At 37.0% G+C, this 16,069-nt stretch overlaps 1 protein-coding gene across 1 annotated transcript; it reads right to left on the bottom strand.

Annotated features, from left to right (window-relative positions):
- On the bottom strand, positions 1-14,267 carry si:dkey-286j15.1 (uncharacterized protein LOC796378 homolog). Its single transcript, XM_052554149.1, is given in 12 exon segments — positions 1-226; positions 228-291; positions 294-303; positions 3,321-3,444; positions 4,310-4,328; positions 4,450-4,542; positions 5,503-5,668; positions 5,777-5,853; positions 6,535-6,542; positions 7,924-8,015; positions 8,544-8,659; positions 14,231-14,267. Coding segments are annotated over 12 exon segments (1,032 nt in total).
- Positions 14,268-16,069: the final 1,802 nt, after the last annotated feature.

Raw genomic sequence — 16,069 nt, 5'->3', positions numbered from 1 at the left:
TTACTGATTACTAAATACAAAGTTTTTAAGGAGGAGGCAGTGTGCAGAAGGAACTCTTCCTGGAATATTGAAGACTGTGTGTTACAAAAACTCCCAAATATGAGCAGAGGGCTTTGGGAAGAGGATGTCATATACAAAGAAAAGTTCGAAACACAGATCGACTGCTTGTAGAATCATCTTCTGTTCCATCGCCTCCCCGTTTAAAATAATAAAAACTTGGGAGGAGTTCCTTGTCACCGAGCACCAGGACATGTGGATTCTGGCTTATCTCGTGATTCAAGTACAGCACTAATTAGTGCCAACCTTAAAAGAATTAAAAAAGTTTAGTTAACATGCATTGTGATGATATTTCATGGATACAATAACTTTACAAATGAGAAATAAATGAGAAATAAATAATAAATTTAAATAAGGCTATAGATCATTGGTTCCCAACATTTTTCAACTCGGCCCACATAACAAAACACATGTTTGTGCGACCCCCTGCAAAGTGCAAAAAAATGAATTGACCCCTCTATTGTTGGGTTACTAACTTAGTACTCAGAAGCTAGATTGTTAACTGTCTTTATTGAATGAACTAGCAATGAACAGAAAATAACTCGGTGTGGCACCGCTCAACAAGATGGCAAAACCAGACCCAGGCAGAGCTCGGCAGAGGGTAGACAATCAGTGAAGCAAACAGTCAGGAGGGAACATGAAGAGCAGTGTTGAGACGAGAAGTCAAAACCAGCAGAGAACTAGAGCACTGCACAAAGACTAGAGTCAGACTCGAGTGATGAGCGCAAACGGAGAGCAGATATAGAGCGAAAAAGCTGGTGAGAAACCAATGAGCAGCTGCTGCATTGAAGGGAAAACAAAAACACGATTTATTCTTAAACCAATCAGCGAGCTCGAATAGTGGAAGCATAGTTACAGTTTAATATTTATATTAGTTAATTCTAAATGTTATTTAATTATATATATATATATTTTGACACAAAATGTATGAAGCACAAAATATTGACAAAATGTAAGAAGCCCTTTTGTTGGTTTGATATACACCATAGCAAATACAAAAACATGAACAGCTGAAAACATGTAAAACCTCTCTAACTTCCTTTTTTTTGCTCCATGACCAGTGTGTGACGACTGGGTGAAGGAGAAGCTGGAAACAAGTGAGAGTATGAACAAGGTTTAATTAAAGACAAAAACAAGCTGGAAAACGAACAATGCTGGGAAGACGGTAATCCAAGATGGTGGAGGCGGTGAGTAATCCAGATGGTGGTGGAGAGTTGGCAGCAGGAGAGGATGGCACAGGAACTGCGGGGAATCGAGCCGAAGGTAAGTGGTGATGCTTGTGATTGTTGCAAAGAGTGGACGAGTAGTGATGTGACATTTGAACCGAGGCGTCGGAGCTTGTGTGGAGAAAAAAGGGGCGTGCCAGATGAAGCTGTGATTCGAGGCTTGTGTTGTTGACATGGACATCACGTGACTGATGACAAACGAGGCCTCGGTTTGTGTGGGCACGTCATCGGTTCGGTCCAAGTGTCGGTTGTGTCGTCATCGTTATTGTGTCATATATGTGTTACGGCTGTATATTATTAGATTATATCAGGTTAGATTAGTTATAGTATATTGTTATTATTAATTAAAGTAGTTATATTATAGTATTTTTATTTTAATTAGATAAGATTTCTTTGGAATGATTTTATTTTATTTATTTTTTTTGGACTGGGCTGCTTTTTGATTTGGATCGCCCTTTTGGATTTGTTTGCTTTTTGTGACCTCTTCCTTTTTCCTTGTAATGGAGCCAGCAAGAAAGAGGAAATCCTCCTCTGTCTGGGAGTTTTTTGAAATGGTTGGTCACAATAAAGTATGTGTATTATTATTATTATTGTTATTGTCTTGATCTAATAATAATACTCACTATAAGGCTGTATTATATTTCATGTCTATTTGTTTATGTTTCTAGGTGAAATGCTTGCTGTGCCTAAAGGAGCTGACATACAACAATAACACCTCCTCCATGCTCAGGCATTATCGAGCACTGCACAAGCATGCACAGACCACTTTTCAATCAAATCAATATTTATCTGAAGTGAATCTCACAAGATCTGAGGATCCACTAGTATATTGGGCTCAACATAAACATCTGTATCCTTATTTATACCAGCTGACACCGACATTCCTCTGTTCCATGCGAAAGGACCTTTTCCAAGGCTGGAGAGGTTCTGTCCAATAGGAGGAATCGTCTAAGCCCCAACACAGAAAAAATTCTGTTCCTCAATAAAAAGAATGTGTGATCCTTCCTTCACCCACCCAGTGTTGCAGTTTGTTCCTCTAAATCCATAGTCCCATGAACACAACACTGCACTAAAACTAGTAACAGTTTACTGCACAAAACACACCAGAAACAATTCTTAACCTTTCCCACCCCACACTTTTCTGTTGTAATTTGCGTTATTACACTCCCTCCACTATAAGAACTACACTCAACACAGTCTCACTTCTGTTGTTCCTACAGTCACTATCCAAACAATTTATGAATAATGAATGAACTGTGTGTGACAGTTGTCTCTGCACAAGTAAATTCAGACAGACAGAGAAACATATTTTATTTGATACCCAGGCAATGGACAAATGTCTGCTCAGGTCATTGATTCAGTATTTTTATTGGTCTGCTATTTCTTTGCACAGTAGCTAGGTGTCACTAGTGAGCAATAATGAATGAAGCTTCGAGTAATGAACCTTTTGGTGAAGCAATGGGCTGCAAGGTCTCAGTGGTTCAGGAAGCCTCATTTTGCCACCACTATGGATGAGGTTCCGGGGGAAGACACGGACATCCAGACCCAGAACAACACAGAAGACTTCACCCAAAAGGTGCAAACACCCCGAGATCACGGTTTACCAACCGTGACACAGTGTCAGAAATGGAGTAGCGCAGCCTGCTGTTCCACAAGGTTTGTTCATAAAAAGTGTGAACCTCTAGGCAGTGATTACAAATTTAACTGGTTGATAATAATATGTCACTACAGTGTGTGTGTGTGTGTGTGTGTTTTGGAGAGCATGTGCGATTCACAGTGGGAGGAAACAACGACAAATACTAAAGTTTAGCGATCAATTTAAAGTAGGCATCATCAAATGATGCGTGTAGGCCCAAGTTATGTGGGAAATCTGTAGCAGTTTAGAAAAATTGCAAGCTCCTCTGAATTATGCATTTAGTTTTATTTTGCATTAAATTCATCTATTGCAGAATTGCAAAATCCTGGAGGGACTGAGTATAACAAAAAAAAAAAAAAAAGCATCTGAAGTCAGGATGAAATATATAACCTATGTCCAACTATTGCAAGTGTTTCCAGATTTCCTGGAAGGACATTTAAAGCCCTGGGTTCTTTCTTTGCAAAGAGTAAAATCTGGTCAGTGATGACAGGAGCCCAGAATTCATAAAGTGCAACAAACAACAGACTGCAACAAAAGAATAAATAAGCTTAAGCATTTTAGTTAAATTAATGTAGTATTTCTGCTACGCTAAGGCCCGGCATACACTGTGCGATTTTCATCCGATTTTGAGCCGAATTCTGACTCGTGTGACTCTTTTTCGTGGTCGGGCCGAATTTCAGCATTTTCGTGCGTTGTTTGTTGTGCAGTGTTCGTGCAGTGTACAAGGGGAAACGAGAGGCGATAAGCCTCTCACGACCGGCAATCGTTTGGTCGGATGGAGTTATGACATGTAAGAAATTTTGGTCGCCTCTCGTGAGGTATCACACTATTGAAGCAGGGCTACGAACCGATTTTCCGTGTTTCCCTCACTGCGCGTGCGTGAAACCATAAACGAAACCATGGTGACACCTGACACGGCGTGTAGTGTGGACTGGTGTGATGGAGGGATAACTTGTGGAGTTATGGCAAAGAAAAATAAAAGAGGCGAAAAAATGCCTGCTTACCTCCAGTTCGCGTTGCAAAATGGATTGACCATATTGGCCACGTCTTCCCAGCCACCTGTGCGTCTAGCCGACGCTTTTTTTTTTTTTTTTGGACGTTTCAGCACACACAAATATCACCAAAGCAGTGCGTTTATCCCGGGAAAGCATGTTTATTCTGAAACAGCCACAAACATCCGGGTTCTGAGGGATCCTACGTGTTGATTCGGTTGATTCCTCACGTATAGTGTGAGCAGTCAAATCGCAACTCAACTATCGGACCGTACAGTGAGCGCACAAAAATCGTGAGCTTTGGCTTTACATCACATGCGATCTACCCGTACAGTGTGAGTTGGTACCTTGCCGAAATCGCACAGAAATCGCACAGTGTATGCCCGCCTTAAGACAACCCTTCAGAAAAGTCTTGTACTGCAAATCATTATACTCACCATTCCAGGAATGTCACAAAGTCTTGGATATTCTGTGTTGATTTCCTCAACAGTTTTTGTTCCAGAAGTTCAAATCCATGCAGCCCTATGAGGTGCTGTACGTTTCATGAACTCCTCAACTTGACTGTGAGGGCTTCTGTTGTTCTTTAGCCACTCAATCATTGTGTTAATGTCAGTCAAAGACAACTCAGACTCTGCTGATGTCAAAACATTCAAATGAGGGGGAAAAATTACGAGAGAAAAAAACAAAGACATTCAGAATGTTTACAGCTGGAATAGTCTAGGTGTGACCGGTGAAATCTGCGTTGCGTTTTCTTTCCTTAATAACCAGACGGACATCAGTTGACGGTTCTTCATTTACTGTTAAACATAACACAAGTCTATTACAGTGAGTTTTCACCCTTGTCTTTTCTGTTTAATGAATGTCAAGTTCAATGCAATCAACACATGCTTCAAGTGCATCAATCCACAGAAAACTAATTAAACTAAGTGAAAATACAGAAATAAATCAAATATGCATGTAAAATAATATAATATAGGATTTAAATAGAGTATTAAAGTATAAAAGTGATTTTTAAAGCAAAGATGAAATTGGATTGATCAGAGCCAATTAGAAACCCTCCTCTCCCATGTACAGACAGCGCAGAAAGGGAAGAGGCGCAAAGACAGGAAATTAAAACCAATTCTTCCATCAGAAATTTAGAGGGGAAAGTGCACACACAGACAGACATATTCAGGAATACATATTGAACAGTTTTTGTGTAATTCTATATATGAAATGAACATTAATTTCCATACCTGTTAAATAGGATCTTAGTTGATAACCACTGTGCCAACTTATTCTATGCCCTAAAAGTATACTCTTTTTGTGACTGTTACCATGTTCTGTATTTTTCTGTTTTCAACATTGATAATCAGCATATTAGAATGGTTTCTGACACACTACAACAGGGCTATTCAAATTTTGTCCTGGAGGGCCAGTGTACTGCGGAGTTTAGCTCCAACCCTGATCAAACCCGCCTAGCTGTGATTTTCTAATGATCCCAGAGACATTGATTAACAGGCTCAGGTGTGTTTGATCAGGGTTGGAGCTGGCCCTCCAGGGCAAAATTTGAATATATATATCTCCATCGTGACCCATCCCAAGCTCTAACCTGGCAGTGGAAAACTTGGTCGAGAAGAGGAATTCTGAGATGAATGTGGCTGCCTGTACTGTCTCTGGCTGTGTGGGGGTCTAAGCCATTTCCTCAAGTTGTGCAGTCTTTCTTCTTAATACCTGGTTTCAGGGTGAAGATAACGACCAGGTGTATGCAATGCCTCCTGCAAAAATATTGAAAAATTAAAATAAAAATCAGTCATAAAGTGGAGACTGGTTCTCATTGCCAGTTTGTGATTATCTTTTAATCATAATCTGTTAGCACAACTTACACATCCATGTCCCTCACTATTTTTCAAACAAGGAAACTGGCAAGTTAGCGCTAGAGCCATCTACTTTTTGATCTCAGCTGTTTACAAAGAAACAACATATGAACATTCATATAGGCCTTATTTGTGTAGTTTTTTTTATTTAACCCTTATGCGTTGTTGGGGAAGTTTTCGTCCACTAGGGGGTAAAGTTGAGTGTATTGAAGACTGTAGTATGCACTGATTACTGTTACGGTTCTAAATCACCTTAGAGGACTATTTACACCACTAATGTCCAGTAACTAGGAGAGGATTCAAGAAGCCAGAATCATGTGTCCAATTCACTCAATGTATGAATGAAAAAATGAATTATTTTCTCAGAATGTTAACACAATGTAAATGACACAATAAAACAGTGTAGGCCTACGCAAAATAACCAAAACAATAAAACAATATTCCTAAAATCAGAAGATACAATAATGTTGATATAAGGCAGTGAAATGTGTTGTTGAGAATACTCAGTCCCAACTAGTCCCAGTTTTCCAGAGAATGTCCATGTAATGAAAGGAAGGCACAGATATCTTCAGACGTCGATCCTCAGACGTGATGTCATCACATTTGGAACTTGAACAGACGGTATGTTAGTAGGAATCTTTGTTTGATACTGATAGGGTTAATATGATGTGGTGATAACAGTGAGGCCTGTAGCTTCGTGTGCTGCGATATTCAGTGTGTGTGTTGGGTTTGTGTGATTACAGTCTGCTGGACAAACGTGGATAAACGTGTGGTTCTATAATGAAACAAATAAACTCAATCAGTCTCTGTTACATTTCGTACAACAAAGTGCTGTGTCATTATCACTTCACATGATTAAACGCGAGAGATATCGAAAACATATGATAAAAGCATAATATAACAGCTGTTCTTTTATAACTGAAGAACTGTTGGTAATACTTTATAATAACGGCACACTATTAATCATTAATTAAGCATTAGTAAACAGATAATTCATAATTTATAAAGCATTAATAGACAGTAATAATCAGTTTATAAATACAGATATAAATGCTTTATTCTTGATTTAAAAGCATATCTATAATGTGTAATTTCATACTTTATTCATGATCAATTTATAATTTCTCAATGAAGTATAGCATTATTTACAAACCAGTTATTTAGGAGTTGCCAGTGATTCATAAGATCACAAGAAATGTAGTAAATTCAGGTAGTTATAAAGCATTTAGTAGTGGTCAGTTAACTATTTTTGTGAGCTCATCTAAAGTGAGGACTAGTTATGCCCTGTAAAGCATTTATAAAGGATATTTAAAGGCTCCGTTATCTTCTAAACAAAAAAACAGAAACAAACACAACACACTGATACAGAACATAGAAATATTAACAGCCTTTAAATGTCATTTGTAAAAGCTTTACAAGGCATAAATAGTCCTCACTTTAGATGAGCTCACAAAAATAGTTAACTAACAACTACATATGTTTTATAACTACCTGAATTAACCCTGAATTACAGTAGAAATACATGTTAATAAATCATTTATTAACACTATAAGTAACTATTACTATATGTCTGAATAAAAAGATGTATGAATGCACATTTAAATAGTTTATTAATCATTTACTTAGAATTTCTAAGTGATCTTATGAACCACTGACAACTCCTTAATAACTGATGTGTAAATAATGCTATACTTAATTTAGAAATGATAAATTGATCATTAATAAAGTATGAAAAAACAATTATTAAATACATTATAGATATGTTTTAAATCAGGTATAAAGCATTTATATCTGTATTTATAAACTGCTTATAAATGTCTATTAATGGTTTATAAATGATGAATTAACTGTTTCCTAATGCTTAACTAATGATTAATAGCATGCAGTTATTATAAAGTGTTACCAAAACATTTGGTAGTTTTGATTTACAGATAACAGATTTATGCAAAAAAAAAAAAAAGGAAAAAAAATATGAATCTGATTAATTTTTACAGCAGTTTAATTGAGTGGATGTTTTCATCCCGAACATACCGAGAGGGTAGTGAATTTGAATAATCCACAAGAGTTAAGAAATTTTGTCAAGTGATTATACTTTAATACTTCAATCAATCAATTGATTGATTGATTGATTGATTGACTTTAATACTTCTACTCACTTTTCCCCAAATCTCTCCATCAACTGAGAAACCAACAACCGCACCATCTGACGTCGCTCTTTGAGATGTATCCATGTAGAATTGGTCTCACCCTTCCCAATTCTCATACATGTGTATTTATCTACCCAACCCCGCTTAACCCATAGTGACAAGTGTGTGAAAAGTTTAAAGAGGTGCTTGCATGCACATTCTGAGGCAAATGAGTCTGGTTAAAAAGGAAACCTAGAGAGGAACTGAATATAGTGGCATTAGTGCATGGAGCACTAAAAACGCCGATACCTTAATGGTCATCATCAGAGTCAAATGGCTTAACTGCATGTAAATGGGTGAAAATCATGCAGTTCACTGACACTAAGTGCTTCCACTGCCTGGTTAGGAACAACAGCGTAGGCAAAGTAAAGTAATTATTTTAATATGTGCCTCTTATATGACCACAAATAATTGAATTTTCTGTTGCAGCCATTTTCACAACATCTGAAGTGCTAGCACTATTAATGCTATGAACCAAACTTAGATGTGCAAAAAGTTTTGTGTCCCCTGAAATTGATCGTTTGCATTTGAAACATGTGATAAAAAAGTGATTCAAAAATTAAATCATCATGGCTTAGTGCAAACTTAACTCCCAAAAACTCTGAATGAAACTTTTTGAATTTAACCCTGAGACCAATTCTTGGGATTAGTGCAGCAATGCTGGTGTCATCCAGCAGCATAAAACTTGGTTTATCCACTCCTTCCTCTGTGATAAGATGAAGCAGAAGGAGAAATATTTTATAGATTGTGGTGAGTGGGGCGGGGCCGAGGGACTTGGGAACAAGGAGTGAGGCCGGCGGAATGATTGGGAAATCAGCGACACCTGCGACCCACCGCCGGTCTCGAGTCCCATGTAGGAGATGGAAGGATATAAAACTGGAGCGACGATAGTGAAGGACGAGAGAGGACCAGGCCTGGGCTTTTAGTTGTGTTTTGGGTTTATTTTGTGATTATTAAAGTTTCTGTTTGATTGTGCGCCGGTTCCCGCCTCCTTCTTCCCGATGATTACAAAGGTTGAATTCATTACATCGATAAAATACGAAATTAGTTAAAGATGCTCAATTATGGCAAAAATATAAACACTCATTTTAGTCAATACTGAAATCATGATTATTTAGCATAATTATTGGTATTCATTATGAATAAAGTCTTTCATGAAATTAGCAATTTTAAATATCAGAGAAGTTTCACATTTATAATACTTAATCAAAAACTAGTACTAGGTTAACTTATGTGAGTAAATTATACCACCCTTTACATATTTGACTGATTCGGTCATTAAGTTTGGACTTGTAGAGAGGAACAAAAGTACACTGTAAATGAAAGGAAGCTTTGTTGGACGAAATGTTGCAGCAACACACTTATCATTTCATAATTGTTGGAAGTCAAAGGTCTAATTAAAACTTACAAGTATCCGTAGCCACTTCATCTACAGCGATATCGTTGACTTGATTGCAAATAAATGCACAGACACTATTTCAACTGAACAGTGATGACATCACTGAATTCAATGATGAACTGCCTTTAACTATCATTTTGCATTATTGAGACACTGTTTTCCAAATGAATGTTGTTCAGTGCTTTGACAATGTATTTTGTTTAAAGCGCTATATAAAGAAAGGTGATTGATTGATTGATTGATTGAACAGATGAAAATCCTCTAGTTTACCCCCCATTAAAACGCTTCTCACTGAATTTGGTGTCTGTCGCATGATGGCTCAAACAGTTTCATTCAGTGGTCCAATCCGATAAATGGTCAGAGCGGCTTTTCTAGCTTAATACTAATGATTTCGTTGACCTTTCACATTTCCCAGACAATTTTATTAATGTTAAATAATACTTATCTAAATAATAATAATAATAATAATAATTCCTTACATTTATATAGCGCTTTTCTAGACACTCAAAGCGCTTTACATAGACAGGGGGTATCTCCTCATCCACCACCAGTGTGCAGCATCCACCTGGATGATACGACGGCAGCCATAGTGCGCCAGAACGCCCACCACACACCAGCTTATTGGTGGAGAGGAGACAGAGTGATGAAGCCAATCAGCAGATATGGGGACTGTTAGGAGGCCATGATGGTCAGAGACCAATGGGCGAATTTAGCCAGGATGCCGAGGTCACACCTCTACTCTTTCCGAAAGACATCCTGGGATTTTTAATGACCACAGAGAGTCAGGACCTCGGTTTAACGTCTCATCCGAAGGAAACAGTTTTGCTAGTGTTTCAGCTGATGTTTTAATGTATTAATGCTAGCGGGCAAACGGGAATAATAATTTACAATCGATCTGATTCTCTGGGGAAGAAAAAAAAACTAAATGGAATTAAAACTTTTTTAAAGAATAATAATAATATATATATATGTATCAGTACACATAACTTAAATGTTATAACAGTTATATACATCATAAAATTATATCAACAGTTACTTACCTTTAATAATCATGCAGGCTGCCGTTCATGTCCGCCTCAGACGCTGACTGGACCGTTAAAATTTGAACTGAGTGAAGCGGGAAACATATTTAACCTAACAGTTGGGTTATAATTGAAAATAACCCAATGACAAAAAAAACATGACCCAACAAATTTTAAGATAACCCAACACAGTGACCAAATATGTGTAACCCAATGGTTGTGTTAAAAAAAACAACCCAACGTTTTTTGCTGTGTAATATTTAACAATATGGTCAGATTGTCTTAAAGTTGGGTGTTTTATTGTACAGTTTGATACCTTACCAAACTGTGACCAATGCAATGCTCTGTAGTAAAGGAATGCAAGGGTACTACAGTAAAATATATGTATTATAGTATAGACCTATTGTTTGTTATGGTAAAAAAGCCATTATGTGTACATTAGCACATGTGTACATTACATTAGATTGTTACACACCGGTTCTCATTTCTAAAGGTTCGAACTATACCCGCCACAGACTCTCAGTCCAGCCTCTCTCATTGTTAAACCATGGTTTATCACATGATCGACTACTGTACCCCTAATCTCATTCGAGACCACTCTTTTTGTTCCTTGTCCTCCTCCATTTCTGACTCGTCCTCTTCCTCCTCTTGCTCCTCTTAGTCGAACTCGTCCTCTGGCTCTCCCTCCAACTCCTCTTACTCTGTCTGCAGTGTTTGCATCCATTGTCCAAAACCTATTACTTGACCTTTGGCCTATTTATAGGCCACTAGTAAAGTTATGATTGGTTGTTGTTAAGTAAAGCAGGAAGTGTTTGCGCATGTGAGGAGTTAGTGTGAGGCGCTGATGAATTATTGTGGCATTTTGATTGGTTGTGTTTATAAAAGGAAATCAAGAAACTTCCTGTCAGATTTTTGTGTTGCATAGAAAATTGTGTGTTGTTTTTTGCAAAAAGTGTTTAAAGAAATTGAAAACTGAGTAAAAGGCCAAAAATTTGTGTATGGTTTTGCAGATTTAGTGTGTGGTTCTGGTGTTTGAGAGTCAGGTTTTAGAAATTGTGTGACAAGTAATAATTTTGTGTGTAAGCAGTTGAAAAAAACTGTAAATTAAATGCTATAAAAACAATTGGACAATTAGTAGATTAGCATTACTATTTCATCTGTATCAGTGGATGGTGTACACAAATTATTTTACTTTGGAATTATTCAGTGCAAAAAAAATGTAAATAAGTGAATGACATAAAATATTGTCGAATGCTGCATCATGTCTGATTCATTCCAGTAACATATTTTGTAGTGAATTATAAACAGATGTGTCCTTGTTTTACACAAGAAAACATTGTATAATGTGTTTTACAGGTGATTGTTTTGTGGATGACAAAGTGTGTTTGTCATTTGTGTTTTGGAAGAATGAGTTGATTTGAGACCTGAAGAAAGTGTTTTGGTAGTTATAGTGCATTTTGAATGTGAAAGGAACTGCTTTGCCAAGCTTAAAGTTTGTTAGGAGAACTGTGTGAAGAGCTTTGAGAAGTATTGAGAAATGTGTCCTAGCTTCTGTAAAAAACTGGCCTAACACACATAGCTACAGAATAGACATCTATTATCTGCGTCTTTTTTTTCTATTTTCGAGAGTTTGCTCATTTACATTGTCTCTATTAAGAAGTTTGCTGTATACATTTATGAATTATCTATAAGCTTTTTATGTTGGGTAATGTATGTATTTGATGTGTCAGATATTCTGTGTATCAACATATAAAAGAGTATTTCATGGAGGTAAGAGCTAATGTTAAAAATATAAAAAGGTTAAACATAATAAATATAATTCAGATAATAAATACATATATATATTTTTTTAATGTTAAAATATCAGCTTTTTTTTTTTTTTTATTAAAATATGTCAAAGTACTTAAAGTTCTAGGTTTACCACAACCTCAAAAGCCTGCCACTTTCCTCTAATACATTGGAATGTTCAGCAGAAAACATGTTGGCTACATAAAACCAATGTGTGAAATTGTAGAATTATTGTTCTTTTTAAGAAAAAACTAAATTGATTCAAATGGAACCATTTACAGGTGATACATACATATATAATTAACAAGTAAATGCTGATTTCAAGATGACCAGGAAGTCAAGTCAAGTCAAGTCCCCTTTCTTTATATAGCACATTAAACAAAATACATTGCGTCAAAGCAACTGAACAACATTCATTTGGAAAACAGTGTGTCAATAATGCAAAATGATAGTTAAAGGCAGTTCATCATTGAAATTCAGAAAAAAACCTTGGGAGAAACCAGGCTCAGTTGAAAATAAGAGAGAAACAGACTAATATTAGCGTAGATGCCATTCTTCTAATGATGTAGCAAGTACATCGGGTGTTATGGGAAGTGTTACGGTTCCAGTTTACCTAATTAATGCAGCCTAAAATCCTTTAACGGATTTGGATATTAAAAGCATATTAGTATGTTATGTGTAAGCCAGGTTAAAGAGATGGGTCTTTAATCTAGATTTAAACTGCAAGAGTGTGTCTGCCTCCCGAACAATGTTAGGTAGGTTATTCAGGTATGGTTTTCAGGGTGTCCTTTGATAAATTTGCTTGCAAACAAACCCTACACCATATTGTCCTGCCAGGACACTTAAGCTAAAAAATGTGCAAAGTTTTTCCCGCACATCGTAAGTCTCTCTGCATCCCCTATTTCCACCCATGTTTGTAGCAGGGGCTAGCACTTCCTCTCTCTCTTCTGCCTCATCCAACCACCTTTGATTGTCCGATGGGTTTGTTGTGAAGGAAGTTGTGAAGAATGCAGGCTGCAGTTACAATAGAGTCTTGGATTGCCTGGCTTCACGTTGATCTGTGTATGGAGTACCCTCCATCTGGATGACAGAATGCCAAAGGCACATTCTACAACCATTCTTGCTCGTGACAGTCAGTAATTGAACATTTGTCTCCATTGTGGGATTCTGTTCCCTGGAAAGGGTCTCATCAAATATGTTTTCAGTGGGAATGCAGCATCACCCACCATGGTGTACGGCAAGGGGCCTTGTACACCAGATTGTTTCCCCCTGTATAACATATGCAGTGTATATACATTTATAAACTCTAATATTAATACACATTTATGTGTTTTACAGTGAACGACTGTAAGCGAAGATGGAAGTTGTTGAGAGATTTTTAACAGAAACAAGAAGCAAGAAGCAGAAAAAATTGCCCAGTGGTTCTGCAGGTGGCACAATCAGAGAATGGAAGTACGATAAAGTAATATCATTTCTGTTGCCATACATGCAGCCTAGAAGGTTAGTATGTCACTTGTTGATCTCATATCTTACTCTAATGATTTTTTAAATTCTGTTATGGACAGTTACTACAAAATATTGTTTCAGTGAGAATGAGTACTGTACATTATTATTTGTGTGTAATCTAAAAAAATACATACGTGTTAGTGCCAATATATTAATGTAATATATTTATTAACTTGTAGTTCCAGACACACTTTGCAGAGGGGAAGTCGTGGCCTAATGGTTAGAGAGTCGGACTCGAAGGGTTGTGAGTTCGAGTCCCGGGCCGGCAGGAATTGTGGGTGGGGGGAGTGCATGTACAGTTCTCTCTCCACCTTCAATACCACGACTTAGGTGCCCTTGAGCAAGGCATCGAACCCCCAACTGCTCCCCGGGCGCCGCAGCATAAATGTCTGCCCACTGCTCCTGTGAAAGATCAGCTACCCCCACACCACTGCCGAGAACCTACACACCACAAATAACACCCCTACCCCCACTATACATCCCAGGGTTCCTGGATTTCAGCCTATTAACCCCAAACCCACCTACAGAGAGGAACAAACTCATCACCCCCAACATATCACACCTCCATCAATCTCCATCATGCCTGGGGCTTGTACCATGATGGTAGCTGAACAAATTCAGAGTTACAGGATTAGTTTTGAGTTGACAAAACCAAACCTCTCCAATCCGGCTTTGTTGGTACCATGATGCTGTTCATTAACTTTCTTTGTCAACTCAGGCTTTGATCCTGAGTTTGTGGAGCGCATGCACATGAATGTGTGACATCACTGGCAAACAGCCAATCACAAGCCTTGCAACACAAAGCAAGTTTGATTTACTTCTCGTGAGAGACCCAGCGAGATTTAAAACTGAAGGTTAAATGTTTTGCCTAAGGTTAAGAGATTGAAGAATATGACCAATTTAAAAATCATATAAAAAATAAAGGAGGACAAATAAAATAAATAATCTTGCTTCTTTCAGTGCAGTGACAAGTGAAACTTGTTAAATTAGTTTATACATTTAAAAATATATAGAGACTCGAACATGTAAGGTCAGATTTTTTATTTTTTAAGTAGTGCAATCTTTTGATACTACGGCTTTTTTATATTACATGATCTGTATACATTAAAATTTATTTAAAATAAATGATTTAAAATAACTGTTAAACTAAAATTGCTTGTGTGTAAAAGATAAATAATAATAATGATAACATGAATCACAATAATTATATAAATCATAAAATGACTCAGTAATTATCATTAAAGCCAGACTTCTATTTTATTTTTATTTTTTTGCATTAGTGACCTTTAATTTGGAGCAAAATAAACTGTAGTGTCTTTGTGTCAGACATGTGTCACTTCTCTCACATCTGATTGGTTCACCTTCAGTTTGAGATCTCTAACCCAGAACATAACCTGCCCCGGAGCAGGTTAGCCGTGCAGCGCAAGATACCATGGCAACGAACACCGATTAAAGCTGAGCTACTTTCATAGTACCTAAAACCCAGGGTTGGCGGAAACTAAACTGAAACATAGCTGGCTAGCCACCTAATCCAGCTTTATGGTACAGGCCCCTGAACAGCATTCCTCTGTTTACCATCAACTGTACTAATACAATTTAACATTACAATGGTTTTAATTTATTTTATCCAAAATTATGTTGTAAATAGTTTCAATGTAATAGTTTTTTGAAGGGTTATTTTTGTACTATTTTTCATGTAAACATATTGTTAATCATGCTTGGTTTATAACTTCCTGCATAACTTTGTTTTGATTTTTGTTCAATTTACTTAATAAATCCTTTTTATTTCTTGATACCCAAGTCAAAGTTATTTCTTTGCAGTTTGGAACTAGTGCAATAAATGTTTAACTAACTTATTCAAACAAAAAGTAAATGTATACATAAATATTTACAAATACATAGATTAATATTTGATCTAGATTTTATCACTGACGTGTTGATACCTCAGTGTAACTGCAAGTCGCTGCTTAGGTTCAATGGACTGCCTGTTGTTTGTTGTTTGCCTTGAAAGGTGGCCTCCAATTAGGGAAAGAATGTGATCCATTTGTTCTGCACTAATCCTGAAGTACTTTAGATGCTGGTCACGGTCAAGACGCAGTTCAGCGACAAGATGGTTTTATGCACCATGTTATCTCCTACGTCGGTTAATGGGATGAACCCAAAGTCTGCGTCTTTTTCGTAGTCTCCTTAATAACAAATATAGGATGATGGCATTCCGTCTATCAACAACGACGCAACAAAAGTTACAATGAAATTATTAATTAAAAAAAGCTTCTTGCCTAGTCTTTTTAAATGTATTTGAAATGGAAATAAAGAAATGAGAACTCATCCATTATAGATTACTCGGTCCAAAATCCGCTGTTCAGTTGCGCGCTGCCTCCACTGCCGGTGTGAAAGCAAA

Source organism: Carassius gibelio, chromosome B4 (assembly GCF_023724105.1).
Source record: "Carassius gibelio isolate Cgi1373 ecotype wild population from Czech Republic chromosome B4, carGib1.2-hapl.c, whole genome shotgun sequence".
Taxonomy (NCBI): domain Eukaryota; kingdom Metazoa; phylum Chordata; class Actinopteri; order Cypriniformes; family Cyprinidae; genus Carassius; species Carassius gibelio.
This window is presented reverse-complemented; position numbering and strand designations above follow the sequence as displayed.